Source organism: Narcine bancroftii, chromosome 4 (assembly GCF_036971445.1).
Source record: "Narcine bancroftii isolate sNarBan1 chromosome 4, sNarBan1.hap1, whole genome shotgun sequence".
NCBI lineage: Eukaryota > Metazoa > Chordata > Chondrichthyes > Torpediniformes > Narcinidae > Narcine > Narcine bancroftii.
The window spans coordinates 303,998,551-304,026,409 of record NC_091472.1 but is presented as its reverse complement, the minus strand read 5'-3'; the positions used below and the strand labels follow the sequence as shown (position 1 = coordinate 304,026,409).

General features: G+C 39.5%; 1 protein-coding gene across 11 annotated transcripts in view; it reads left to right on the top strand.

The window, feature by feature from the left end:
• The window catches only part of atf2 (activating transcription factor 2), a 147,650-nt gene that overhangs the window by 37,719 nt on the left and 82,072 nt on the right, over window positions 1–27,859 (top strand). For 7 of the 11 annotated variants that reach the window (XM_069935781.1, XM_069935782.1, XM_069935786.1 and 4 more), the window contains 3 exons: window positions 315–433; window positions 12,915–13,010; window positions 15,262–15,390. In XM_069935781.1, coding sequence (XP_069791882.1) covers window positions 315–433; window positions 12,915–13,010; window positions 15,262–15,390 — 344 coding nt within the window. Of the gene's footprint in view, window positions 1–314; window positions 434–8,024; window positions 9,893–12,914; window positions 13,011–15,261; window positions 15,391–27,859 lie in introns of those variants that run through there. The other 4 variants (XM_069935788.1, XM_069935784.1, XM_069935791.1 and 1 more) reach the window with 3 other exon arrangements.

Sequence of the window (27,859 nt, the reverse complement as noted above, 5' to 3'; positions counted from 1 at the left end):
TCTTGATGAAGGGCAGTAATGAAAATAGCCATTCAAATGATTAATGAAGTCAAGTAATCTCCACTTTTCTGAGAAAATAATTTACCAGTGAAACCTTGTTATCTCCCAATAGCATTATGGGCTGCCATACTGTCTTGAATTATTTGAATCATAATTGTTATTTTAATTCTATTTTTCATGTCCTGTTCTTTGCATTTAAATTATAAAGAATGGAGGACAGATTATTACACAAGATAAATTGTTTCTGTGTGGTATGCAAGTTAACAAAGTTGATTCTAAATGTGCTATCATTTTATTGCTTCAAAACCGTTTAGACCAAACTCCAACTCCAACTCGTTTCCTAAAGAATTGTGAAGAAGTTGGGTTATTTAATGAACTGGCAAGTCCATTTGAAAATGAATTTAAGAAGGCTTCAGAAGATGACATCAAAAAGGTGATAAATATATTTATGTTTTGGATTTTTCAACCTTTCAAAGCTGCAATTGATTTTTATTTTCTGAAGAGATCTGATCAGTATTTGTGCTCATTGAATGGAGAATGTGGTGTGGTGCAGCTAGCAGAGTTGCTGCCTTGGGACCTGGGTTCAATCCTGACTTCCACTACTCTTCGTGTGGAGTTTGCGCATCTGGAAGAAAGCCAGAGTACCTGGGGGAATCCCGAGTGCTTATAAAGATGCATGGATTGGCAAGTTAATTGGGCAATTATTTGCCCTTGGTGTGCAGGAGAGAGTGGATGGGAATGTGAAGAGAATAAAGTACAGGGAAAATGTATAGGAAAAGAAGATTGCTTTGAGAATGAATTTAGATTTATGTAGTTCTTTATTTATCCTAGGCAAATGTTTTGTGATAATTTTTTGACTTGGAGATAACATTGAGATTACTGGTACTTTAACAAAATATTAAACATTGCATCTCCTCGTACAGTAAAAGTCCAAAAATCCGGATGCCAGTAATCCAGACCATCTGAGAATCTAGACTTTTTAAATTTAGTAGTCTTTTATATGTATGCATATGTAAGTGCCACAGATGCACAGAAGTAACAGAAATGAATGAATAAATATTGTTTTGCTTTTTTTGTACTTGCATACAGTCCTGCATTGAGTTTTCTCCTATTTTACTCAATTCTATTTTAACCCAGGCTAAAGATTTACCTGCATCAAACATCCCATTAATAAATTTCAATTGAGCTGCCTTATAATTAGTTCTTAAAATGGGGAAGTTGCAAACCTCCTAATTGAAATTTCCAGGCCAATTTTTCTGTTGTAAATGTGCTAGAATGTTTGGGCTGCACGGGTAGATGAGGAATCTAACTCCCACTTTGGGTTCACTCAGAGAATTAACAACAGACACAGAGTTTCATGAAATCACACCCAAACTCTCTCTGCTTCTTTTTTCAAAAAATGGAGTGAGCTATTTATAGAAATATACACAAGCTTGACTTCAGTTCACAAGACAGTCTTGTGAGCCATTCTGTTGATTGATGGCTCCACTTGTAAGATCCACTCCTGGCGACCTGTGGGTCACTCTGATTAGGGCATCCTAGCACCTCCCCCTTTTGAGCCATTTTACTCATACGAGTGGAGACTTGGGTCCACTTGGAAGGGCTTTATTTGTTTGTGAACTCTTTGTGAAGTTCGTACATGTTCCCGTGGTGCAGTGGGTAAAATCATGTTTTATGATGGTTGTGTTTGGTTGGTCACTGGTTTCTGAAGTTCAAAAATCTCCAACAGAGCATCAAAGCTGATTTGCTGAGGTATCTCAATGAGGTTACATTCAGTTGACTGCAACTGGTTGGCATGTCTTGTCCATCTGTCCGGTCCAACCTGCACATGATAGAGAACCTCCCTCATCTTCCTCAGGATTCTCCACGGCTGCCACTCATCTGACTTAACCCTGTAGTCTCACCCCAGCACATGTTGTCCATCCTGAAACGTTCTTTGTTTGATCCATGCAGCCGGTTGAACTGTCTTTCCATATCCAAATCTGTGTGTCCAGGATCTGACTTTTGTGGGAAAATAACGCAAATGGTGTTCTAATGATCCTATTGAAGATGTTTTCCACACGCAAAGTGTCACCAGGAGTTTTTTGTGTTTGGAGTGTTCCTGTAATTTAACGAGAATGTCCGCAGAATCTCCTTCATTGGACCCTCCCCCTTGGCTTTGTGTAGAGCCCGTTTGAACATATCCACAAACCGTTCTGTATGACCATTACTGTGGATGATATGGAGGCGAGTGAATATGAGTGATGCCATATTGTTTGCAAAATAAATCAAAGTTAATTGCTGTGAATTGTGTCCCATTGTCCAAAACTAATGTTGCAGGAGCACCAAAATGATTGAACATGGATGAGTTCCATAATTGTAGCCGATGCAATTGGTCGGGTTACTTTGATGATCTCTGGCTATTTGGATTATGCATCCACTACGATTAGATAGTATTCTCCATTAATTGCTCCTGCATAGTCTATATGAAGACGATTCCTTGACCTGCTTGGTCGTGGCCAGGAATGTAAATTCGTCGTGACAGGGAATTTCGCAGCCGAGGCACATCGGATGCATGACCATGTTAGTTGTTCAATCTGGTCATCCATCACAGGCCAATAAACATAGCTTCGTGCAAGTGCTTTTCCTGGATTTCTTCAAGGATATCTCCTGTGAAACTGTTTTAGGATTGCTGATTGAAGAGTTTTTGATATCACAATCCTTTCTGCAAAGACAGCCATTAGAGATTATTAATGATTCTCATCTTTTAAAAACAAATGGCTGTATTTCCATTCTTGGACAAGCTTTTGGCCACCCTGTACGATGATAATGCCTTATCTCTTGAAGAATGTCATCTTTGCTTGTTGCTTGTCTGACTCTCTGCTGTAACTGGCACTGAGTTAATAACATCTTTGAATACCTGGTTGACCTCTGCCTGTACCGAGAGTTCCGCGACAAGAATATCTTCCGGCTCTGTTTCCCGTTCACTGAGTCATGACAGTACACCAAGTTGTCCGATACTTGTAGTCGGCAGGTATTTAATTTGGAAATCATACCCAAGAAGCATGGTTGCCCATCTTTGAAGTCAGTTTGCCATGTAAATTGGAATTCCATCCTTTAAGCCAAATACTGCTAATAGCAGCTTGTGATCTGTTAGAAGAGTGAATTGCCGTCCATAATGGAATTTCTTCACCACAAAAACCTCCTTATCGATTTGTCCATAGTTACGCTCTGCGGCGTTTAGAGACTGGGCTGCGTGTGCTATAGCCTTTTGATTCCCATCTGGGAATATGTGTGAAATGACTGCACCCACCCCAGACTGTGATGCATCTGAAGCTCCGAAAATCTCCAAGTTGTGATCGTAGTCCGTCAATAGAAGGTTTGAATTTAGCATTGTCTTAACTCGATTAAATGACTCTTGACATTTTGAAGTCCAATTCCATTTGCTACCCTTAGTAAGGAGCTTGTTGAGTGGATCACGGAGTTTATGCATCTTCAACGGAAATGAACTATAATAAGACCCAAGAATGAATGTAGCATGATCACATCTGTGGGTGCAGGCATGTGCCTGATAGCATCAGTGTTTTGTGGATCTGGTCATCATTCATGTGCGTCAATCATGAAACCCAAATATTTCACTGACTTCATGAAATATATGCATTTTTCTGTACACACTTGAAAACCATAGTCTCTGATGCAAGTCAAACCACAATCAAAATGATCGAACAATTCTCAAGCGTGTGCTCCCATGACCAGGATATCATCTAGGAATACTGCAACTCCCAGAACACCATTCAGAATTGTGTCTATATCTGTTGAAAGATAGCTGGAGCAGTCTTCACTCTGAATGGTAGACGGGTGTTCCTGAACAATCCACAGTGCATGTTGATGGTTAGCAATTTTCTGGATTCGGCACCAACCTCCACCTGTAAATGTGCCTCTGCTAAGTCGATCTTCGCAAAGCATTTGCCACCATTCAGCTTTGCGAATAGCAGTGGGTATTGATGCCCAGTGCGGCATTCAGACCAGTTGAAAAATCAACACATTGATGTATGGATCCATTCGATTTCTTCACCATGATAGGTGCAGCCCATGATGAGTAGTTGACCTGTTCAATTACTCCATGTTGCAACCGCTCCAGTTCTTGCTCCACTTCTTGCAGTGCTGCGTTTAGGACAGATCATTTTGGTTTGAAAGTCAGTTTCACATTTGGCAGAAGACAGAATTTCCCCTTTGTTTTAGTGCACTGTCCGAGGCCTTCGGAAAACAGTGTTGCATGATATTGCTTTAACAGTATCAGCAACTCTTGTGCTGCATTTGCCGCTGTTGGGGTATGTGCCACTTCCAACTTCTGATCTAGTAGATTCAACCTTTCAATCCAGTCAAGGCCCATGACATTAGGTTAGGACATTTTACTAGATAACATGATCCATTTCATTCTGCACCGTTTAAGCTGACAGAACAGTCAACTTTGCCTATCGACTCCAGGACCTCACCCTAGAAGCGTTCCATGTCATGTTTTCGGTTGGAGTCACCTCTGGCTGACCAATCTGTTTCCATGTTTTCTTTGATATTCGCTTAATGTCAGACTCTGTATCAATTTAAAGCTTCACTGGGATGCTGTTAATATGTACCTTCACATATTTCCTGAATTTGGTGTTTGCCACCTTGAAAGTTTCTTTGATTGGTTTCATTTTTGTGTGTGAAGCTAACTTGTTAGGTGTTTTCCATCTGCCCGTTCTAGAGCATTCTGCTTGATGTCCTCGATGCTTGCATTTACTGCAGCGCTGTATTGCAGTTCCAATAAGCACTGGACGGTTTGGCTGGGTGCGTCACACTTTTACTTTGTCTAGTGGGGTCTGCTGACTTGACTGGACATTGCTTGCAAATGGGTGTGCCGCTTCCACCATTTTGCTGTCGTATTTTAAATTAGTTAAGCTTTGGCATTTTGCGGTTAATTTTCGAAGCGTCATGTCAAACTCCTGCTCAATCTTCACCAGCAACAATGTTCTGAGGTCTGCATCTTGGTGCAACTGCATTGCCACAACAAAGCCTAGACACTTGAACTGGTCTTCAGTCAGCATGGAGTGTTTAAAACACTTGTACTGTCATTTACCATACTCGCATATGCCACAAAATCTTCAGTATCTTTCTTTGTCATTTTTAAACTCTGATACTGAATGTTGAACAGTGATGCTTATTCACCAAATATTTCTGCCATTACATCAAGTGTTTCCCTGAAACTGAGCTCCTGGTCAAGTTTTGGCAGAATATGTAGCGCTCGAGTTATCGAGTGCCTAACTTCGTCAACAACATCCTAATCTTCCATACCTCACTGAACTTTGAAAAGTCTACTGAAAACAAGTCTTCATACCTCTGTATCAAGTTTCAAAAGTGCATGACTCTGTCATAATTAAACTCAGAGATAGAGTTCATTAATGCGTCTGCAGAATTTGTTTTAACTGCAGGCTCACCTTCCTGAATGATTGAAGCTCGAACGGACATTTTTGCGGGCAGCTTTTCCATTAGCTTCACTTGTATCAGTTCAAAACTCTCTTGCTGTTGTTTGATGACAGCCTTGAGCTGTTCCATTGTTACTGACATTTTTCTTCTGCCTCATCGCCAAAATATAAATATTGTTTTGTTTTTTTTGTATTTGCATACAGTCCTGCATACATTTTTCTCCTATTTTACTTGATTCTATTTTAAACCAGGCTAAAGGTTTATCTACATCAAACATCCCATTAATAAATTTTAGTTGAACTGCCTTACAATAGTTCTTCAAATGTGGAAGTTGCAAACCTCCTAATTCAACTTTCCAGGCCAATTTTTCCAAACACACTCTAGCCATCTTCCCTTTCCATAAAAACTTCCTAATACTCGAACGTAAATCCTTTAAACATTTTTGAGGAATCCAACAAGGAATTGACTGAAAAAGATATTGAACACTTGGAAAGATATTCATCTTTATACAATTCACTCTACCTACTAAAGTTATAGGCAAGTTATTACACCTATTTAAATCTTTATTTACTTTTACTTAATAAAATTAGTTTATATAAGTTATTTAAATCAATATCAACTTTAATCCCCAAGTGTTTAATTTTATCATCTGACCACTTAAATTGAGCAAATTCTCTACATTAAGTATAATCACCTTTAATCACTTTTGTCCCAATTAATCTTATTCTTCCAGTCTTGTATATAATTAATGCAAAGAATTTTTGGGATCTGTCATGTAAACCAAAACGTCATCAGCAAATAAATTAATCTTGTGTTCCTCTTGACTAACCTTTATACCCTTAATATTAGAATCTTGACTTATTAAAGGTTCAATTGCTAAAACAAACAAAGCTGGAGATAAAGGACATCCTTGTCTACTTGATCTAGACAATGGAAAAGAAGAAGAAATTTGTCCATTAGTTACAATTTTAGCAGAGGGATTTTTATATCAAGTTTTAACCCAGTTAATAAATGTAAATCCAAAACCAAATTTTTCTAAAACCTTAAATAAGTAATTCCATTCTAGTCTATCAAAGACTTCTCAGCATCTAAAATTACTGCCACTGTTAAATCGCCCTTCTTTTGAGATAAATGTATTAAACTAATCAATCTAGCAACATTATCAGCAGATTGGCGTTTTTTTTAAATAAAACTAGTTTGATCCATATGAATTTAATTTGGTAGATATCTAGTCACTCTATTTGCCAAAACTTTGGCTATAATTTTGTAATCATCATTTAGTAAAGCTATTGGCCTATAAAATTCAGTCCTTAACAAATCTCTATCTTTCTTCGGTATTACAGTTATGATTACATATGAAAATGATTCCAGTAGAGAGTGGGTTTCTGTTGCCGCTTTCAACACCTCTTTAAAAGGGGTATTAATAAATTAAAGATTTATTATAAAAAAAATTTATAAAATTCAGACAGAAAACATCCTCCCCTGGTGACTTACCACTTTGCAAAGAATTAAGAGCCTCTCTTATCATAAATGGAGCATCTAAATATTTTTGATCTTGACAATTCAAGAAATTTTTTGAACTAATTTGAAACAAAAAAAATTATCATTTTTAACCTCATCACTATTAAGATGAAATCTATATAAATTAAAGTAAAAATACTTAAATGAATCATTTATTTCCTGAGGTTTATAATTGAGGTAATTTTCTTAGAATTCTTTTTAATAGTATTAATTATTCTAGAGACTTGTTCTGCCTTCAATTGCCAAGCCAAAACCTTATGTGTGCTTTCCCTAATTTCATAATACTTTTGTTTCGTTCTCTCAATTTTTCAGTTCTCTTAAGTCTGCAGTGTACTATATAATGAAATTTCTTCTTTATTAAACTTTTTTCATCAGAAGCATTCCTCTGCATTTTTTTCCAAATTCTCTATCTCTTTTTTCCAAATAATCCAATTCTTTAATGTAAATCAAATTCAAATCTTTCATCGGGGGGTGGGGGGAAGCTTAGAGGAAATATAATATGGGGGAGACTTCTGGATTTAGAGTGGTAGGTGTGTGGAACAAGCTTCCAGACGAAGTGGTAGAGTCAGGTTCGATATTAGCATTTAAGGAGGTTGCATATGTATATTGATGGAAAGGAATGGAGGGTTATTGGTTGAGTGTAGGTCAGTGGGGAGTAAGTGTTCAGTATGGACTAGAAGGGCCAAGCTGGTCTGTTTCTCTGCTGTAATTATTATATGGTTATGGTTATATAAAATACAGTCAAAATTTATGTGTTCATCTCTTCTTTATTTTCCTTAAATTTTAAAACTACTGCCCGAGAATGCGGAAAGTCCAAAAATCCAGACAGACCCAATCCCCAAGCAGTCCAGATTTTAGGACTTTTACTGTAGTTGCATATTAATGAATTGTAATTTGTAATAATTGTACTATATTCCTACAGCTGGGACATGGTTAAAATATATTAATATTGGAAAATATTAAGGAATCTCTAATTAATTTACATTTGAACTAGATGTAACGATTTGTTCATTTATGGTAACTACATCTCTACTTTTTCTATAATTACATCAGTTAAATTGAACCATAGAATATTACAGCACAGTACCAGGCCCCTTCAGCCCTTCTAGTCTGTGCCAAACCATTTTTCTACTTCGTCCCACTGACCTGCATTCAGTCCATAGCCCTCCATACCTCTCCCATCCATGTAGCTGTCCAAATTCTTCTTAAATGTTAAAACTGAGCCCACATTCACTACTTTAGCTGGCAGCTCGTTCCACCACTCTGTGAAGAAGTTCCCCCTAAAATTTTACCCTTTCAATGTCAAATCCAGTTTACCTCCTCAAAATGAATACCTAGTGTCTGAACCTTCCTGACTAACCTCCCATGTGGGACCTTGTCTAAGGCCTTACTAAAGTCCATGTAGAAAACACTCACAGCCTTTATTTCGTCAACTTTCCTAGTAACCGCCTCAAAAAACTATAGGATTGGATAAACACGACCTACCATGCAGAAAGACATGTTGACTATCCCTAATCAGTTTCTGGCTATCCAAATAATTGTATATCTGATCTCTTAGAACACCTTCCAATAATTTACCTACTACTGACTTCAGATTTACCAGCCTATAATTTCCAGGGTTACTTTTAGAGCCTTTTTTAAACAGTGGAACTGTAGAACACCACAGCACAGAAACAGGCCCCTTTGGTCCTTCTAGTCACTGCCGAACCATTTATTTTTGGCTAGTCCTACTGACCAGCACCCAGTCCAAAGCTCTCCATACCTCTCCCATCGATGTATTTGTGCATAATCTTCTTAAATGTTAAAATTGAGCCCACATTCACCACTTCTGCTGGCAGCTCGTTCCACACTCCCACCACTCTTTGTGTGAAAAATTTCCCCTCATGTTCCCCCTAAACTTTTCCTCATTCACTCTTTACCATGTCCTCTAGTTTGTTTCTCACCTGCCCTTAGTGGAAAAAGCCTATCTACATTTACTCTGTCTGTCCCCCTCATAATTTTAAATACTTCTATCAAATCTCCCCTAATTCTTCAACGCTCTAGGAAATGAAGTCCTTACCCAGTGGTTCTCGACCTTTTTCTTTCCACTCCCATACCAATACCATAGGAGCTCTGTGATTAGTAAAGGATTGCTTAATGTGGTATGTGGGTGGAAAGAAAATGTTTGAAAACCACTGTTTTAATTGTACCTAATTGACTCGTTATGTGCATGGTTTCATAACTCCAAAGAAAATGGGCCAGTGACAATTTTTCCTCAAACAAGTATTTCATTAACAACTGGGTCTAGAGCAATGATTCTCAACCTTCCCTTCCCATTCACATACCACCTTAAGCAAACCCTTACAAATCACAGAGCACCGATGGCATAGGGATAACTTAAAATGGTATGTGAGTGAAAAGAAAAAGGTTGAGAACCACTGTCCTAACTTGTTTAACCTTTTGCTGCAACTCTGTTCCTGAAGGCTGGACAACATCCTAGTAAATCTTTCTCTGCACTTTTTCTATCTTAATGACCTCTACATTCTCAGTGACTTCAGATTCCCTGAACCGGACTGCCTCATGTTCACGAAGGATGTCCAATCCCTTTATACCTATATCCCCACACTTCTTCCTGGACCAAAGATGCGATCCATCACCCTCTACCATCACCTTCCTCTGCTTGGCAGAACTTGTCCTCACTCTCAATAACTTCTCCTCACTCTCAATAACTTCTCCTCTCTCTCAATAACTTCTCCTCACTCTCAATAACTTCTCCTCACTCTCAATAACTTCTCCTCACTCTCAATAACTTCTCCTCACTCTCAATAACTTCTTCTTGAACTCATCCAACTTCAAATCAAAGGAGAAGCCGTGGGAACCCGCATGGATCCCAGCTAAGCCTGCCCGTTTGTGGGCTTTGTGGAGGAATCCATGCTGCAAGCCTACACAGGTAAGACCTCTCTACACTTCCTCCGGTGTATCGACAACTAAATTGGGGCTGCTTCATGCACCCACGATGAGTTTGTGAACTTCATTCACTTCGCGGCCAATTTCCACTTTGATCTCAAACTCATCTGGTCCATCTCTGATAACACTCTCCTCTTCCTGGATATCTCTGTCTCCATCTCGGTAGGCAACTTTCCACCAACAACTATAAACCCTCCAACTCCCACAACAACCTGGACTACACTTTCTCACACTCTGTCCCCTGCAAGGATTCCATCCCCTTTTCTCAATTTCTCTGTCTCTGCCGCATCTGTTCCCAAGATGAGGTCTTCCAGTCCAGATCTTCTGAAATGTCTGCCTTCTTCCACAAACTTGGCTCCCCCCCCCCTCCACCCCACCATCATCAACTCAATCCTCATCCTCCATTTCCCACTCATCTGCCCTGGATTCCTCTGGTCCCAGACGCAACAGACATAAAATCCCCCCTCATCCTCATCTACCACCCCACTAGCCTCCACATCCAACATATTATCCACCAGAATTTCTGGCACTTACTACAGGATCCCACCACCAGACATATTTTTCCTTCTCCTCCCCTCTAGGTCTTCCACAGGGACTGCTCCTTCTGCGATACCCTAGTGCACTCACTCCTCCTCACCCATCACACCTCTGACACCTTCACCTGTGCCTGCAAGAGGTCCAACACTTGCACCCTCACTTCCTCCCTCACCATGGTATGGGGCCCCAAACAGGTCTTTCAAGTGAAGCAGCACTTCACTTGTACATCCAGAGGACTTACTTACTGTATCTGGTGCACCCTTTATGGCCTTCTCTACATCAGAGAGACCGGTTGCAGATTGGGAAATCGCTTTGCTCATCACCGTCTCTCAGTTCTCAACAACTGCAATGTCCCAGTAGCCAACCATTTGAATTCCGAGTCACACTCCTGCACTCACATGTCTGTCCATGGCCTTGTGTGCTATCCCACCCTCTCCACCCCTAGATTGGAGGAACAACACCTTATTTTCCATTGAGACACTCTCCAGCCAGATAGCATTAACGTTGACTTATTGCTTTCCATTAAATCTGCTCGCCTTTACTTCCCCCCTTCCTGTCTTCCAAGTTCTTCCACTCACCCAGCCAACCCTCCTCCTCTTCATTGCTTCTGTCCCTTCCCTCCTTTCTCCAGCTATCATCTCCTGCCTTTGCCTCCCACCCCCCCCCCCCACCTTTTGTTCGGATGCCTGTCGGCGTTTTCTCATACTTTGATGAAGGGCTCAAGCCCAAAAAGTCGGTTCTATATCTTTTCCTTTGCTACATAAAGGAGACTGTTTGACCTGCTGAGCTTCTCTAACCTTTTGTGTTTTTACTTGGTGACTACATATTTTTGTGATTTACTTCTAACTTATTACTATCTTTCCTGTAGTTGGGTGACCAAAACTACACACGATACTTCACATTTGGCCTCACCAATGTCTTATACAACTTTACCCTAACTTCCCAACTCCTATATTCAATACTTCCAAAAGCTCTCTTTACAACTCTATCCACCTGTGACACCACTTTCAGGGAATTGTTTATCTGTATTCCAGTCCCTCTGTTCAACTGCACAACTGTTTTCCGTACTTGTCCTTTCTTCGTTTGTCCTTCCAAAATATAATACCTCCCACTTGTCTGCATTGAATTCCATCGCTAATTTTTCCACCTGGTCCAGATGGACCATTTACTTTGAAAACTTTCTTCACTCTCACTCTCCACAATGCTTCCACCCATCCACCACCACCCTCTGGCTTCTCCCAACCAGCCATTATTGAATTCAGTTCACTACTCCACCATGAATATCGAGCGTCTGAACCTTCCTGACTAACCTCCCATGTGGTACCTTGCCAAAGGCCTCATTAAAGTCCACATAAACAACATCCACAGCCTTTCCTTCTGTCACCTGTCCTGTCTTGTTCTTTAAACGGAGATCCAGTATTGCATTCTCTCTAGTTGGCACAGCGATATATTAATTTCAAAAACTTTCCTGAATACATTTGACAAACTCCAAGCCATCCAGCAGTTTTATAGTATGGGAGTCCTAGTCAATATGTGGAAAATTAAAATCTACTATCACAACCTTGTGTTTCCTTCAGCTGTCTGCTATCTCTCTACAGATTTGCTCCTCCAATCCTCTTTGACTATCGGGCTGTCTGTAATCCAACCCCATGAGTGTGGTCATACCTTTCCCATTTCTCAGCACCACCCATATGGCCTCAATAGATGAATCCTCTGGTGTGTCCTACCTGAGCACAGCTATGATATTTTCCCTGACAAGCAATGCAACTCCTCTCCCTTTCATTCCCCTCCTCTATCCCACCCTCCCTTTGTTTTATCGCGTCTAAAGGAACGGAAACCTGCAACCAAGTTTCACTAATTGCCACAATGTCATAATTCCATGTGCCAATCCACACTCTAAGTTCGTCTGACATTCCTACAATACTTACAGTGACATAGATGCACCTTAGAAAATTTTCACCATGTACAACCCATTAATTTCTAATGGTGCATGCAATTTTCATATCATCTTTTCCCTCCTCCATTCCTCTGTCTTCTCTTGCACTCTGATTCCTACCCCCCTGCAAATCGTGTTTAAACCCACCAGAGCAGCATTAGCAAACCTTTCCTCTAGTTCAGATTGTAAACTGTCTCGTCTGGACAGGTCCCACCTTCCCTGGAAGAGAGCCCAATGATCCAGAAACCTGAAGCCCTCCCTCCTGCACCACGTCCTTAGCCATGTGTTAAGCTGCATTATCCACCTATTTCTAACCACATTAGCTCATGGCACGGGTAGCAATCCTGAGATCAAAGCTAAATCAAATCCAAACCTAACATTTTCTATGCTTATTCCTATTTACAATACACATTACGGAATATTTTAAGTAACGTGTAATAATTGATACCATGTAAGTCAACCCAATATTTTTGGCACCAAAATTTGGTATTTTCTATGTATTGCGTGTAAATGTCGACCCCACCTATTTTAGGACCCAGCTGCCTGCCCATCTAAGCTCCTGATGCGGACTTACCACCCGGACCCAGCCACTCGCCCTCCCATCAGAGCTCCCGACGGCTTGAATGACGTAGGTATTTGCCATGGTTAAAAGTAATATGCGTGTAATAGCCAACCCCCTAAATTTTACTGTAAAAATTGTTCCACAGAATTCAACTATTACGCAGGTATATATGGTAGAAGCCACTGAATTTTTAGGAATCAAGGCCTTGTAATTACACTCAGGCTGTTATTAGCCATCCTGGTGCAACATGTGCTGCAGCCATCTAATTAAAGTCATTGGCAAAATCACAAGTATTTTCATGGACAATGAGTATTGTTGCTCCTGGAGTTACAGTAAGGTCTTCCCTTTTAAAAAGTAGACTGTTCAGAGATCATTATTTAGGTCGTTGAATACCTGAAGAAACTAATTACAATGCCTGCTATGAGTAATTGTATTCCTGTTAAATAAAAACACCTGAAACTAATCTGCATATCGAGTGAACCCAAAGCATCTTTCAGTATCAAACAAACTGAGCAGCAATAGTCAACATGGTGGAATGTGGACCTTGGGGAAATAGTCAACATGGTGGAATGTGGACCTTTGGGAAATAGTCAACATGGTGGAATGTGGACCTTGGGGAAATAGTCAACGTGATGGAATGTGGACCTTTGGGAAATAGTCAACGTGATGGAATGTGGACCTTTGGGAAATAGTCAACATGGTGGAATGTGGACCTTTGGGAAATAGTCAACATGGTGGAATGTGGACCTTTGGGAAATAGTCAACATGTTGGAATGTGGACCTTTGGGAAATAGTCAACATGGTGGAATGTGGACCTTGGGGAAATAGTCAACGTGATGGAATGTGGACCTTTGGGAAATAGTCAACGTGATGGAATGTGGACCTTTGGGAAATAGTCAACATGGTGGAATGTGGACCTTTGGGAAATAGTCAACATGGTGGAATGTGGACCTTTGGGAAATAGTCAACGTGGTGGAATGTGGACCTTGGGGAAATAGTCAACGTGATGGAATGTGGACCTTTGGGAAATAGTCAACGTGATGGAATGTGGACCTTTGGGAAATAGTCAACATGGTGGAATGTGGACCTTTGGGAAATAGTCAACATGGTGGAATGTGGACCTTTGGGGAATAGTCAACGTGGTGGAATGTGGACCTTGGGGAAATAGTCAACGTGATGGAATGTGGACCTTTGGGAAATAGTCAACATGGTGGAATGTGGACCTTGGGGAAATAGTCAACATGGTGGAATGTGGACCTTGGGGAAATAGTCAACATGGTGGAATGTGGACCTTTGGGAAATGGTCAACGTGATGGAATGTGGACCTTTGGGAAATAGTCAACATGGTGGAATGTGGACCTTGGGGAAATAGTCATCATGGTGGAATGTGGACCTTGGGGAAATAGTCAACGTGATGGAATGTGGACCTTTGGGAAATAGTCAACGTGATGGAATGTGGACCTTTGGGAAATAGTCAACGTGGTGGAATGTGGACCTTGGGGAAATAGTCAACATGGTGGAATGTGGACCTTGGGGAAATAGTCAACATGGTGGAATGTGGACCTTGGGGAAATAGTCAACATGGTGGAATGTGGACCTTGGGGAAATAGTCAACATGGTGGAATGTGGACCTTGGGGAAATAGTCAACATGGTGGAATGTGGACCTTTGGGAAATAGTCAACGTGATGGAATGTGGACCTTTGGGAAATAGTCAACGTGATGAAATGTGGACCTTTGGGAAATAGTCAACGTGATGGAATGTGGACCTTGGGGAAATAAATGATCCTTGACCCTAAGTTGCACAGTTGTTAATCAGATACAACAAATCAAATTCATGAATTTGTAGGCACTCATCTTTGGCATTCATTTGTTCATTTATGATAACTCTTACATTCGTTATTTTGAATTCCGACGCATTTGATAATTGGGAATTTGTTTTTGCAATGTTAGCATTCTACGAATATATTAATAATAATTTGTAAATCTCTAATGTACAGTTTAGAGTCAAATGGGGCAGAACGGTTGGCATAGCGATTAGCGCAATGCCTTTACAGCGCCAGTGATCAGGACCAGGATTCGAATCCCGCACTTTCTGTAAGGAGTTTGTACGTTCTCCCCATGATTGCGTGGGTTTTCCCTGGGGCTCAGGATTCCTCCCAGCATTCGAAACGTATTGGGGGTGTAGGCTAATTGGGTGTAATTTGGTCAGCATGGACTTGTGGTCTGAAATGGCCTGTTTCTGTGCTGTATGTCTAAATTTAAATTTAATAGTGATCTTAGTTTTGACTGAAATTTTCATCTGGTACAATTTCATAGATACCATTGGACATGTCACCACTTGCATTACCAGCAGTTAGGACTAAAGTAGAAGAAACACGAACTGTGGAAAGCAACCATCAGAACAGTCCCCTGCCTCACCCAGAGTCAACAACCAGTGATGAAAAGGTACTCTGTGAAAAATTAGGATTATAGGTGCTCAAGATATGGGCACTACAAATGGGCTCCTAGGTCCAAAATAGCTGCGTCACCAAGGGTATGTTCATGGGAAAAATTGTATAAAATGACACATGGATGAGGATGATAGCAGGCCCTGTCTGCCCGCTGACTGCCCTGCGGACAGTCTGCCCCGGCTGCCCGCTGACAACCCACCCTGGTCACCTGCAGTCTGCCCCTCCGGCTGCTACCTTGGTCGCCCACTAACATCCCACCTCAGTCGCCCACTAACTGTCTCATCGGCCACCCGTTGGCTGCCCTACTGGCCATTCCCTGCACCTTCCAGCTGGGTACAAAATGGCAGGTAAGAAACGCAGACTTCAAATACATTAACACAACGTGTGTGTAAAATTTATGGGGATGTGTCGGACGGCAGCAGCACAGTTGGTGTGTGGTGGTTTTTGGGCACTTTATTTTGACATGGGGCGCCACTTGACCTAGCTATGCCACTGCGAGTACGATAATTTGGATTGCACTTCTAATTGAGGAGAGTAAGAGCCGCTAAGGAGTCAGTCAGCCTTATCTCACGACTCCCACAGACAGCCTCAGCAAGTGGTGAAACGTAATCACATATATAAAAAAAAGATGTAATTTCCATCCTGGGATACAGGTGTTCCTTTTTCCATTGGTTTCATCAGAACACCAGCGTCAGCAAACACTGGGGATATGAGTAGGGTACAGGCGGATAATCCATAGCGTGAATTGACATCATTTAATGCTGGTGTTCGGTCAGTGTTCCTTTCCACAGGGACTGGGTGCCAGTGGAAAAGGGGCTAATGTTGCATCCAACCATCTGATAAAACTGATGTTAATGGGCATAAAGGGAAAATCATTCTATTAACTGCAGTTATTGGAGCTCAATCATACCAGTCACAGGACATCACTGCAGAATTCCCAAGGTTGTTCTTAATGTATTAGGCACAACCATCTTCATCTACTTCATCAATAACCTTCCATTAAAAGATCAAATTTGGTGATGCTCTATGATGGTTGTACAAAATCTTAATAGTTCAGTTTGCAACTGTTCAGTATGTGAAGCAGTTCATCCCTTCTTGCAGTAAGATCATCAGACACTGACAAATAATTAGTTCGTAAAATTTCCAGGACAAAAGTGCTAGGTAATCACTATCTTAGGGAAGGTTGAGTTTAATCATCTGTGCTTGATCTGCAACTGCATTTTCATTGCAGAGTTCCTCACATCAACATCAGAATCAGGTTCATTGTCATGAACACGTGTCATGAAATTTGTTTTGTGGCAGAAGTATGTGGCCGAACATGATTCAAAGATTATTATAAAATTACAAATAGGTAAATGTACAAGATTTTAAAGAAAATAGGTAGTGTAAAAAAGAATAAAAGTCAGGTTGCATCCATAGGTTCATTGTCCATTCAAAAATTAGGTAGCGGAGGGGAAGAAGCTGTTTTTGTAATGTTGAGTGTGTGTGTCTTTAGGCTCCTGTACCTCCTCCCTGGATGTTGAAGATCCTTGATGGTAGATGCTGCTTTTTTAAAAAAATTTTAAAATTTTTCACACTATGAACCATACTGACCAAAATACACACAAACATTTCCCTCTTGAATATACACAGTGTCATTTTCTCCCCTTTTTCCCCCATTCCTTCCCTCCCACCTTCCCACCCCCCTCCCCACCCACTAAACGTTCAACATATACAATACATTAAACCCATTAAACAATGTCGTCACACAATGAAAATAAACAAAAAAATTGTGTCATCTACTTTTACACACTGGGCCAGTTCATTTCGTCTTCTCATTCTATCATTTTAGGGGGTGGAGGTCTGCGGTAGGCCCTCTCTTGTGTTCCATGTACGGTTCCCAAATTTGTTCGAATACTGTGATGTTATTTCTTAAATTATATGTTATTTTTTCCAATGGAATACATTTATTCATTTCTATGTACCATTGCTATACTCTCAGGCTCTCTTCTGATTTTCAGGTTGACATTATACATTTTTTTGCTACACCTAAGGCTATCATAATAAATCTTTTTTGTGCTTCATCCAAATCGAGGCCAAGTTCTTTACTTCTTATATTACTTAGAAGAAAGATCTCTGGATTTTTTGGTATGTTGCTTTTTGTGATTTTATTTAATATCTGATTTAGATCTTCCGAAAACTTTTCCACTTTCTCACATGCCCAAATTGCATGTACTGTTGTTCCCTTTTCCTTCTTACAGCAAAAACAGCTATCTGATACTGTTGGGTCCCATTTATTTAACTTTTGGGGCGTGGTGTATAGCCTGTGTAACCAATTATATTGTATCATGCATAACCTCGTGTTTATTATATTTCTCATAGTTCCGGAGCATAGCTTTTCCCATGTTTCATTCTTTATCTTTATGTTTAGATCTTGTTCCCACTTTTGTTTGGGTTTACAGCTTATTTCATCGTTCTCTTTCTCTTGCAGCTTGATGTACATGTTTGTTATAAATCTTTTAATTATCATTGTGTCTGTAAAACAAACACAAGCAATCCGATATCTAGTTATTCGACTAGATAATAATCTAGGCCATCTACACAAATTAAATTATCAGCCATTAATGAAGAAATTACAAGATGACAGAACATTGGAGGATTTACCACTAATACTGATAGGAAGGGTAAATTGCATTAAAAAGCATATCTTCCCAAGGATACAATACCTATTTCAATCGTTACCAATTCCCTTAACAGAGAAATTCTTCAAGGAGCTAAAGAAAATAATAAGGAAATTCTCATGGAAAGGGGGGAAACCGAGGATAGCGCTAGATAAATTAACAGAATGGTACAAACAAGGGGGCTTACAGCTACCAAACTTTAAGAATTATTATAGAGCAGCACAATTAAGATATCTATCAGATTTTTATCAAACAAGGGAAAAACCAGATTAGAGCTAGATAAAATAGGGGAGAAGGTACCAGGACATATACTATATAAGTGGGATGAAAAGCTGGTTCAACAGAAGCTCACCAGTACTGCACCATCTGCTCAAGATTTGGAAGAAGATTCACGTAGAAAGGAAAAAACGCAAATGACCAACTACCAAAATTACTATTGACGCAAAATCAACTAATCCCTTTCACAATAGATAACCTTTCCTTTAGAGAATGGGAGAGAAAAAGGATCGAAAGAATAGAAAATTGTTTTTTGGGAAATAATTTATTATCTTTTGAACAAATGAAGTACAAATATGGTATAACTCACGGTACAACGTTTGGATACCACCAACTGAAAACATACTTGAAGGACAAATTGGGAAGCAGGCTGAGGTTACCAGAAGGAAGCAGCTTTGAAGATGCTGCTTTCTTGAGGCACTATCTCTTAAAGATGTCATTAATGGAGGAAAGACCAATGCTCATGGTGCTGCTGGCCGAATTTACAACCCTGTGTAGCATATTTCTGTCCTTCGTGAAACATGATCGTCTGCAAATCACTTTGTTTAGCACCTCAGCTCTGTCTGCTGCAATAGCATGGATCTCCTGGAGGCAACCCATTTCTATTCCCCATCCCATACCCTTGCTGACATGTCTGTCCATGGTCTCGTACATTGCCAGAACTGAAGCTACTTGCAAATTGGAGAAACAATACCTCTTCGTCCATCTGGATACCCTCCATCGACTTCTCTGATTTTCATTAACCCCCCCTCCCCCCCCACTTCCTCCCCCGTCGCCTTCCACCAGCTCTATCCGAGGAAGAAAGGTTCAGGTCCGAAACATTGGCAATATATCTTTGTCTCCTGTAGATGCTGAAAAGACTGGCTGAGAACCTCCAGCCCTTCGGTGCCCATTCTAGAGTTCTTGTTTGTTGCTTATTCTTTGCCTATTCCTTGAAGAAGGGCTCAGGCCTAAAATGTCAGCAATATATCTATCTCCTATGGACAGTGCAAGGCCATCTGATTTCCTCCAGCATTTTGATATGTTTTTATTTCTATCTTGTGCATTGGCACCTCCACACAAGGCAGTGATGGAACCGGTCAGAATGCCCTCTCCACTGCTCACCCCTTGATGAGGACTAGTTTATATTCTGGCTTCCCCTTCCTCAAGTTCACAATTCTTTTGTTTTACTAACGTTGAGTGCAAAGTTGTTGCTGTGATACCCGTCAGCTAGATGATCTATCTTACACTTCCTAATTGCCATCCGCTTTTCTGCCAACAATCGAGGTGTCATTGGCAAATTTGTAGTTGGCATTTGAGTCACACAGTCATGGGATCCTGATAATCACCACTAACCAGAATCTTAACTGGACCCAGCCACTCACAAACTGACTCAATCCTGAGGACTGGCTGGATTGCCTGCCATAAGTCACTCATCTGCAAACAACCCTAAAAAAAAATGGGATCAGAGATGCAGTGGAATTGTCCATATCTTGAATTAATGCAATTCTAAAACACTTAAGATGCCCAGCACCATCCAGGGAAAAAGCCTGATTTTCATTCCATCCATTACTGGGATGCCATGGCTACATTGTTATCATCTGCAAAAGGCACTGCTGTTATTTAACTCAGCTCCTCTGACCATCTCCTCAACAGGAGTTTACAGCCAAAGAGGAGCAAGAACATGGGAGCACAACTATCTCCAAGTTTCACACTCCTGATTTGTAAATGTGTTGCTGTTCTTTCACCCTTGCTGTCTAAATACAAGTCCTTATCATATGTCACAGAAAGGACCATTATGATTCAAGGGAGTGATTCACCATCATCTATACTGATTTGAGATGGGAATAAATTCTTGCCTGGCCAGTAATCCCTACATTTCCAAAGTGAATTAAATAACTATGTTTAAAAAAAATAATTTTTGTATGCTTACCGGCTCACAGCATGATACACTGCACCACCCTGCTCGGGATCCCTTCTGACATTGATATGGCTCCCTTCATCGCTAGCTTTTGCCATCTATTTATTTTGCATTGTGTATTGAACAATGATGATTAAAATGAAGCAAGATAACCGAAGGAGAATGAGAGGTACTGGAATAAGATTCAAGATATTAAATAATTTGGCTTTTGTTTTTATCATGGATCTTTGTAAGGGAAATGTTTGTCATTTAATAAACAATGTGCAATATTTTGTGAAAAGAAAATTACTATGAAGGTGTTAAACCAAGAATCAGTAGATCTTGCTATTACACACGTTTCTTGACCGCAGATTCCAGTCACAAAATCCAATGCACATTTATTTAATTTATTATTTGGTACGTAAGCATCACTGGTAAGGCCAGCATTTATTGGCCTCAACAATGTAATGGTGAGCTATCATGAACCGTGGCAGTCCTGATGAAGGACAATGCTGATGGCTAGGATATTCCAGGAATTAGATCCAGAACCAGTGAAGGTTTAGCTGGATGGTGTGCTTTGTGGAGGAGAATGAAGGAGAAATTAGAAAATATTACAAATTAATTGAATGTTTTGTCATCTGTCAACGTTTAAAATAATCTTTACCATCTCGTATTCAAGCTAGAACATGTAGGTTTCATCCAAATTCTAAGACTTCAGAACATTGTAATCATGTTTATTGAATATTTGAGAAGATATTCTCCAACAGCGCCTCTATTTTCCTTGCCATTCTCCATTCATCCACTTTTTGTAAACATTACCTCATAGTGCCCAGTAATGCTCACTTCAGATTCCCATTATGCTGACCTCAAGCAGCTAAAAGTTTGAATTGAAACGTTTTATCCTGGGTTTAAATTGAATAATTGTCTTGTCTTCTATAACTCCCACTAGCCTATTCAACAGTCTCTTCTACAGTATTCCAATAACATCTTGTCAACCCTTCACCTCCCAACCCACAAACTGATCCTAGCATTTATGTTCTTCAACTTTAAGCTATACTTATAAATTGTTAGGAAACTTTCTCTCCCCAAGGACCTATTTTAATACATGCACAAATAAAGACATCAGCAGTTCCAAAACAAAGGTGGACTGACGCTGTCTTGGAGAAGAGATAGGTAACAACTGAAACTAGACTTATTCTGCGTGTGGATATGTGCAAAGATTTTTTATTAACAAATGTTGGATCTTCTCCAAGCAGATCAATGCCTGGTCTGCCCCACACCTTGCTTTAAAGTCACAATTAATCTTGAAATAAATAAATGTAATGTGTCGACCACTCAAGACCACCTCACACCATTGTTACAAAAGAGGTTTTGGAATGTAGTAGGAAAGTGGAGCAAACAGAACAAACACACGAAGTTAATCTATGTGGCCTCATCTTAAAATCTTTGCAAAGACTGCATTTGCCAGTCTTGAGGCAGAGTATTTCAAAGACTCATGACCCTCTTAAAATAATATCCCTTATTTTTAAAATATAACCCATAGTTCTGAATTCACTCTCACGTGAAACATCATCTTCAAATCCACCCTGTCAAGATCCTTTAAAATCAATTTCCTGAGCCACAAACAATAGCATTCTCTTAGCTTTCCAAATTACTTGCAGTATATTTGTGCTAATTTTTTGCATATCAGATTAGGACATTCAAGATATTTCTGAATCTCAGAACTCTGCAGTTTCAGTTACTTTTAAAAATTTCCTTCCAAAATGAACAATTTTACATTTTCCTGATTCTACTTCATTGGCCAGGTCTTCATCCACTCAAACTATCTGTATTTCTTTGTAGCTATTTTGTTGTCCTCTGGAATGTATCTTTGTGTTATCAGCAAATTTAGTAACCATACCTGCTTTCATATAAGATATATACAAAAATCTGTAAAATTCTCCCAATAATAATTTGGAATTTTTTTAAAAGACTAAGTTTAGTAATGATTACTAGGTTGTCATAAATATCCATTGAGTTTAGTGATGTCCTTCAGGGGAGTAATGGAGTAATTCTGAATCCTTGGTTTAACACTTGACCTATTGCTGTGTGGCTGACTACCTACTGGTCTATGCAGTGGCTTAGCAAACAACTCAATTTTTATCCTCACCACAACATTAAAATAGGAAAAGGATGCACGATATCCAATCGAGGAAATGGGCTGATGTCTAACTTTGTAGGAAATCAAAACAACTACATATACTGGAAATGTAATTTTAAATTAGTCGTTGCAACTCAAGCATCAATTTGACATTGTTGTACTGTGACCAGGCAACACATCAGATATCAGTGTCATTCCTGATTATGATCTATGCCAGTGACGGGACAATTCAATGGACTGGCTTTCACAGTGATGGTGGAATCCTGGAAGTCCTACCAACTATGCTAAATGTTAAAGTGGTCCTGAGGTTGCTTGAAAACAACAATGTGTAGCACTGCATAAACAAATTTTTTAATCACTTTGCAAAGTGTGAGAACTCAATTAGAGCAAGAGGTCCTGCCACAACAGCTAGTCTCACCCAAGAGAGTTTGCCTTGTTGCTCACAGGTTGCATATTTCTACAGATAAAGTTTCCAGAACATTTGAACAAACTTCTTTACATCTGTTCGAATTCTCTTGGGATTCGTTAATGAGGTTAATAGTCCTACTGTCTTAACTAAATATGAGGTTTCTGCTGTTCTTCATAATCGGCTTTAATTTTGATGAATTATCAGAACAAACCATGGAATGCTCTCTGCTAAATTATTTTGGTTACCACTTTAAAACTTGCATTCTCATGTTGACTTCAGTACCCACAAAATGTTACACTGTCCCCATTTCAGCTTATGAATCAGTGCTCTCCTATATTGAACGCCACTTGGAAGAAGCAGTAGCAAGGGAATAAACCAGGTCTTAGTAGCACTCAGACTGACTAAACAGCAAATTGAATCTGCAACAAGTAGAGAAGCAATTATTGTGAGCGATAAAAGTTATCAATCTTGTCTTCATAAGCTATGGCAGAAGCATTTTCTGCAACAATTTGATTGGAGTGAGCAAAGGATACTCTCCACTATTAATGTGGTATCACAACCATTGTAAAAGTGGGAGCCTCAGAGCATGAAACTCAGAATTGGATATCCATGAAGTGCTGTGGATCACCAACAGAAATCTCGACCATCATAATCTACAATCTCATGGCACAACATGTTATCTCACTCAAAATTGCAGTTAATCCAGACTATCAATTTTGGTTCAGTATAAGTAGCCACACATACTAGAAGCAGAAAGACCAATAAATGAGGTGCCAACTTGGTGAAGATGTAGCAGTAGGTGTGTGTGCTCAACATAAAAAAAAAACACTTGCATGGTGGAGATTTAAGTGATTTCATAAGCATTGGATCAATTCAAAGCTTAACAGGTTTTTTCACATCTTGTTTTGGACAGCGATGGATAATTAAACAGCCAAAAGAAGGAGGTACCTGTGCGTCTCACTGGATGAGTGCTAGATAAGGCTGAACCATGCATGTTGTTCAATCTGCTGAAGTAAGATTCAACTTGGTTTCCTCCAAGAAATCCAACCAATGCAAATATGTAATACCCAGAGATGGCCAAGAATAATAGATACAACAAACTATATGAAAGCAGATAACTGACATCTACCTGAGAATGTGGAAAATTGTCCACGTTGCTTACAAAAAGAAAAGATCAAAGCCAATGCTAATTACTGCTCAATAATGGTTCACTCTCAATCAGCAGAGATGATGAAAAGCATTCTTAATAGTACTTAAAAAGCAGTACTTAGTCCAATAACCTCTTCACTAATTTAGGTTCCACCAGGCTCCAAGGCTTATCAAAATCTTGGCTGAAACATAGACCAAAGGTCTAAATCCCAAAGGTGATGTGTGAGTTACTGTATGATATTAAGGCAGCGCTTGACTGACTGTTAGCTTGAAGGTGCCATTGAGCCTACAGCGGAAAACATTCCAGTGGTTGCTCCTATACCTTACACAAAGGAAGTTAGTCATGAGAGATCATATCCCAGCCCAGTACATCATTGCAGAAGTACCTTAATAAAGTCTCCTGGGGTTGGCCTCTTCAGCTGCTTCATCAATGACCTTCTATCATGAGATGAGATGTGGGGATGTTCACTGACGACTGAACAATCCCCAATTCAATTTGCAACTTCTCAGCCAGTGAAACAATGTTAGTGGAAGAAAAACAACATTTGAGAAACAAAACAAACTGCAGATGCTGGAATCTTGAGCAAAGAATCCCTGAAGGAACTCAGCATCATGCATGGGTAGAAGTAGTCAGCATTTCAGGTCCGAATCCTTGTTCAGGACTAAAGGAGGAAGGAAGCTCTCAGGCTCTGCCTAGAATCAGTTTGTACACGATGATAACCCAGAAGAGGGAGTGGGGTTTGCTTACGATTCCTGTGGTCACTTCTATTTGCACCTCTAGTAATAAAGCAGTCCATGCCAAGTATAGGAAGACAGGCAGTATTCAAGCGTGGAATGATACGTGGCGAGCAAAGTATGTGTCTCTGTATCTGTCACTGATGAGATGGTGTAAATTGTGGAACTCTCTACCTATCAGCGCTCTGATAATACCTTTTTCACATGAGAGCAGCAATTTATTACCGCAGTGTTGGACAACAAAGATTGGGCATCAAATATTGGCCAGACCAGCAAGGCTGGTAAGGAGAGTAAGAACTACTGAGTACAGCATTGCGTGTCTGATCACGCATGGAACTAGACTGGGAAACACATTAGGGGTTAACCATTCAATTATGTAAGTTAGTGAATCGATCAGAATTCTGATCGTGCATTGAATCTTGTCTCTGACTTGTATAAGTAGGCATAATCTACATTTTAAATAGTTACAATATTATTTAGCCAAATTGGACATTTTTGTTAAGATTCTTGGGTACACAATACATATCGTCCCCCAATTATTGAATACATGCACTACATTCTACCTTGCATGCATGCTTTACACATATTTTATTGCATATCATTTAATGAATTTTCAGTAAATAAATCAATACCATGTAGAAAATATAGAATGTACATTTACGGTGCTGTTGTCATCAGGTTTGACTAGATTCTTCTGAAATTTATGATAATGAGACTGAGATGCATTTATCGTATGATTTTAACGACTTTAAAATGGACGGACCACAAACCTTGGTTCAGCAAAACGATGCTATAAATCTTTAAATTTATGTGGGATGTATATTAAAATTGATCATCGTATCCTATTAACAAGTTAAGCCCATGGTCTCCATTCACTACTTCAAAATCTGTTCGGTATTACCATCTATTGTAATATATTAAAAGCCTTGCATGGGAAGTGCACTAGGCATTGTGAATTCAAATCCCATTATAGAAAGTTCTGAAATTGAATTTAATAAATCTGGTAATTTATGGACTGGTACCAAGAAAAATTACTCCAGCTGAAGTTCAATTACTGTAAAAGCCCAACCTATTCACAAATGTCCTCGGGGAAGGGGATTTGCCAGCTTTGTCTGGTCTGGCCTCCTTCAGGGAACTGATTGACTCAAGGGATATGGGGGCTGGTGTGGGAAATTGGTATAAGTGTAAATGCAGTATGATCTTATTGAATTGTGGAGCAGGAATAAGAGACTGAGTGATCTACTCCTGTTTCTATTTCCTATTATCTTAATGAGATCAGCATACAGCTCAGTTTTCATGATATTCTCTGAACCAGCACCTTTATTAACCTAGTTATAAACAATCATGTCCTGTCCACAAACATTACTTCATGTAAACTGCATTTCTATTCACAATATTTACACATACTTCAACATAGTGATCTTAAATTTCTGATGAGTGTTTTTATCAGTTGATGCTGCCATTTAAATTAGCACAAAGTGAATGCTGTCCTTGATCATCTGATTGTTCTATAGAGAAAGTTTCTTAAATCCCCATGCCCTGATGAGGTTAATTATATGTAAACACTTTTGCCATGTCAGTTGATTGTGGTTAATGCCATAAGCAGTTTGATACAGATAATGTTATGATTTGGATCTTCCCAAATATGGCCAACTGCTGCATTTGTAACCCACAATCTCCATTCCACCAAATTTCTCTTTGATGGTTAGGGAAGACTGACAAGTCTTGTCAGTATATATTAAGATCTGAGTGGCAAGGCCCTGACGTGCAGCATGAACTTGAACAATGCTGTTACAATTTTAGGTGGCCGAAAGCAAGTCCCTTTCCCAGCTTTGTCAAAGAAGACCAGATTTTTCAATATTTCTGGAAATCTCTGACTTTATACTTAATTGTTTTCTACTCCAGCCCTATTATCCCTTTTTAAATAAATGAACACATCGATCAAGATCAAGAACCAGATCTACCTGGTACAAGATCTAAGAACAGAAGCTGAGGAATCTCAGCAATGGAGTCCAGAGGTGGAGTACAGCTGGGAATTGGACAGAACGGCTTGTCAAATCTGAGGTTGTAAATCTTATTTGGCACTCATTTCTGTTCCTGATTTAAACCCATTAATTCTGTTTTTTTAAAAATAAATTTCTATGTACAAATTTAGAAACTGCTTATGTAAATTTATCATGCTGAAATTGTACATCCCTGAGTCATACAAAAAAACTCATATATGAAGCTTGATCATCAATAAATTCCACTTTAAATATTTGTCTGGATGCAGATTGAGATTCAATCATAAACGTGATCAAATTATGCATATTTAAAAAGAACTTAATTAGTTTAGAAAAGCAAAACTCTGTACTATAATCTGACCTTGTCTTATCAAGAATTTACATTCTCCTTACTTGTCCCTATTTCAATAGGGCACTTCATCCTGAAAGTCCACTGAGATCTTCATTTTACTCCTTTCTCATTCCTGGTATCAGTGACTATACCATTTGTATTAATGCTATTGATGTTTAACCCCTGGTACTTAAAAATCACTCTTTCAACTGTTTTGCCTTTTTGTCAAAAATGGCCTTTAAAAATTTCCTTGCATCCTATAATCTACATATGGACTGGAGTGCACACCTCCTGAGAATCACAATAAATATTACAATAAAGGGGCTTAATTTTGAATAGGTTCAAATATCCAAACAGTTTATCTTGGTTCAATTGAAAGGTAATTATTAACGTTCTTTGCTCACAGATTAATAAAGTGGGTTATACTAAAAATAATTGTCTGAAAAGATCCCATGTTCTTGAGAGCAGATGATCCTCTAGCTTTCTCAGTGGACCCCACTCCAGCACTGAATTCACTTCTTAGATTAAGGACCACAGAGCCAGTAAGATATGTCACTCAAATCATGGGCAGGCTTGGTATTATAACTGAAATTAATGATCAAACACTGATGGAGTAATCAAAAGGAGCATTGGTAAACTGAGCCATGGTTGGTGGAGATTAGAAAGAAATTTTTCACATTCACATGGTACTTCACCCAGCCCCCTTCAAATGAACCATAATAATAATCCTCTTACTCCCTCTTCCTTTGTTCTTGTTCCTCTTCATCCTCCTCCTTTCTATCTCCTCCTCCCCACCCCCAATTTAAATATTGCTTCTTTCTCCATCTGCATCATTCCTATTTGTATTCTTTGCCCTCCTACCCACTTCCTTCTTTCAACTCA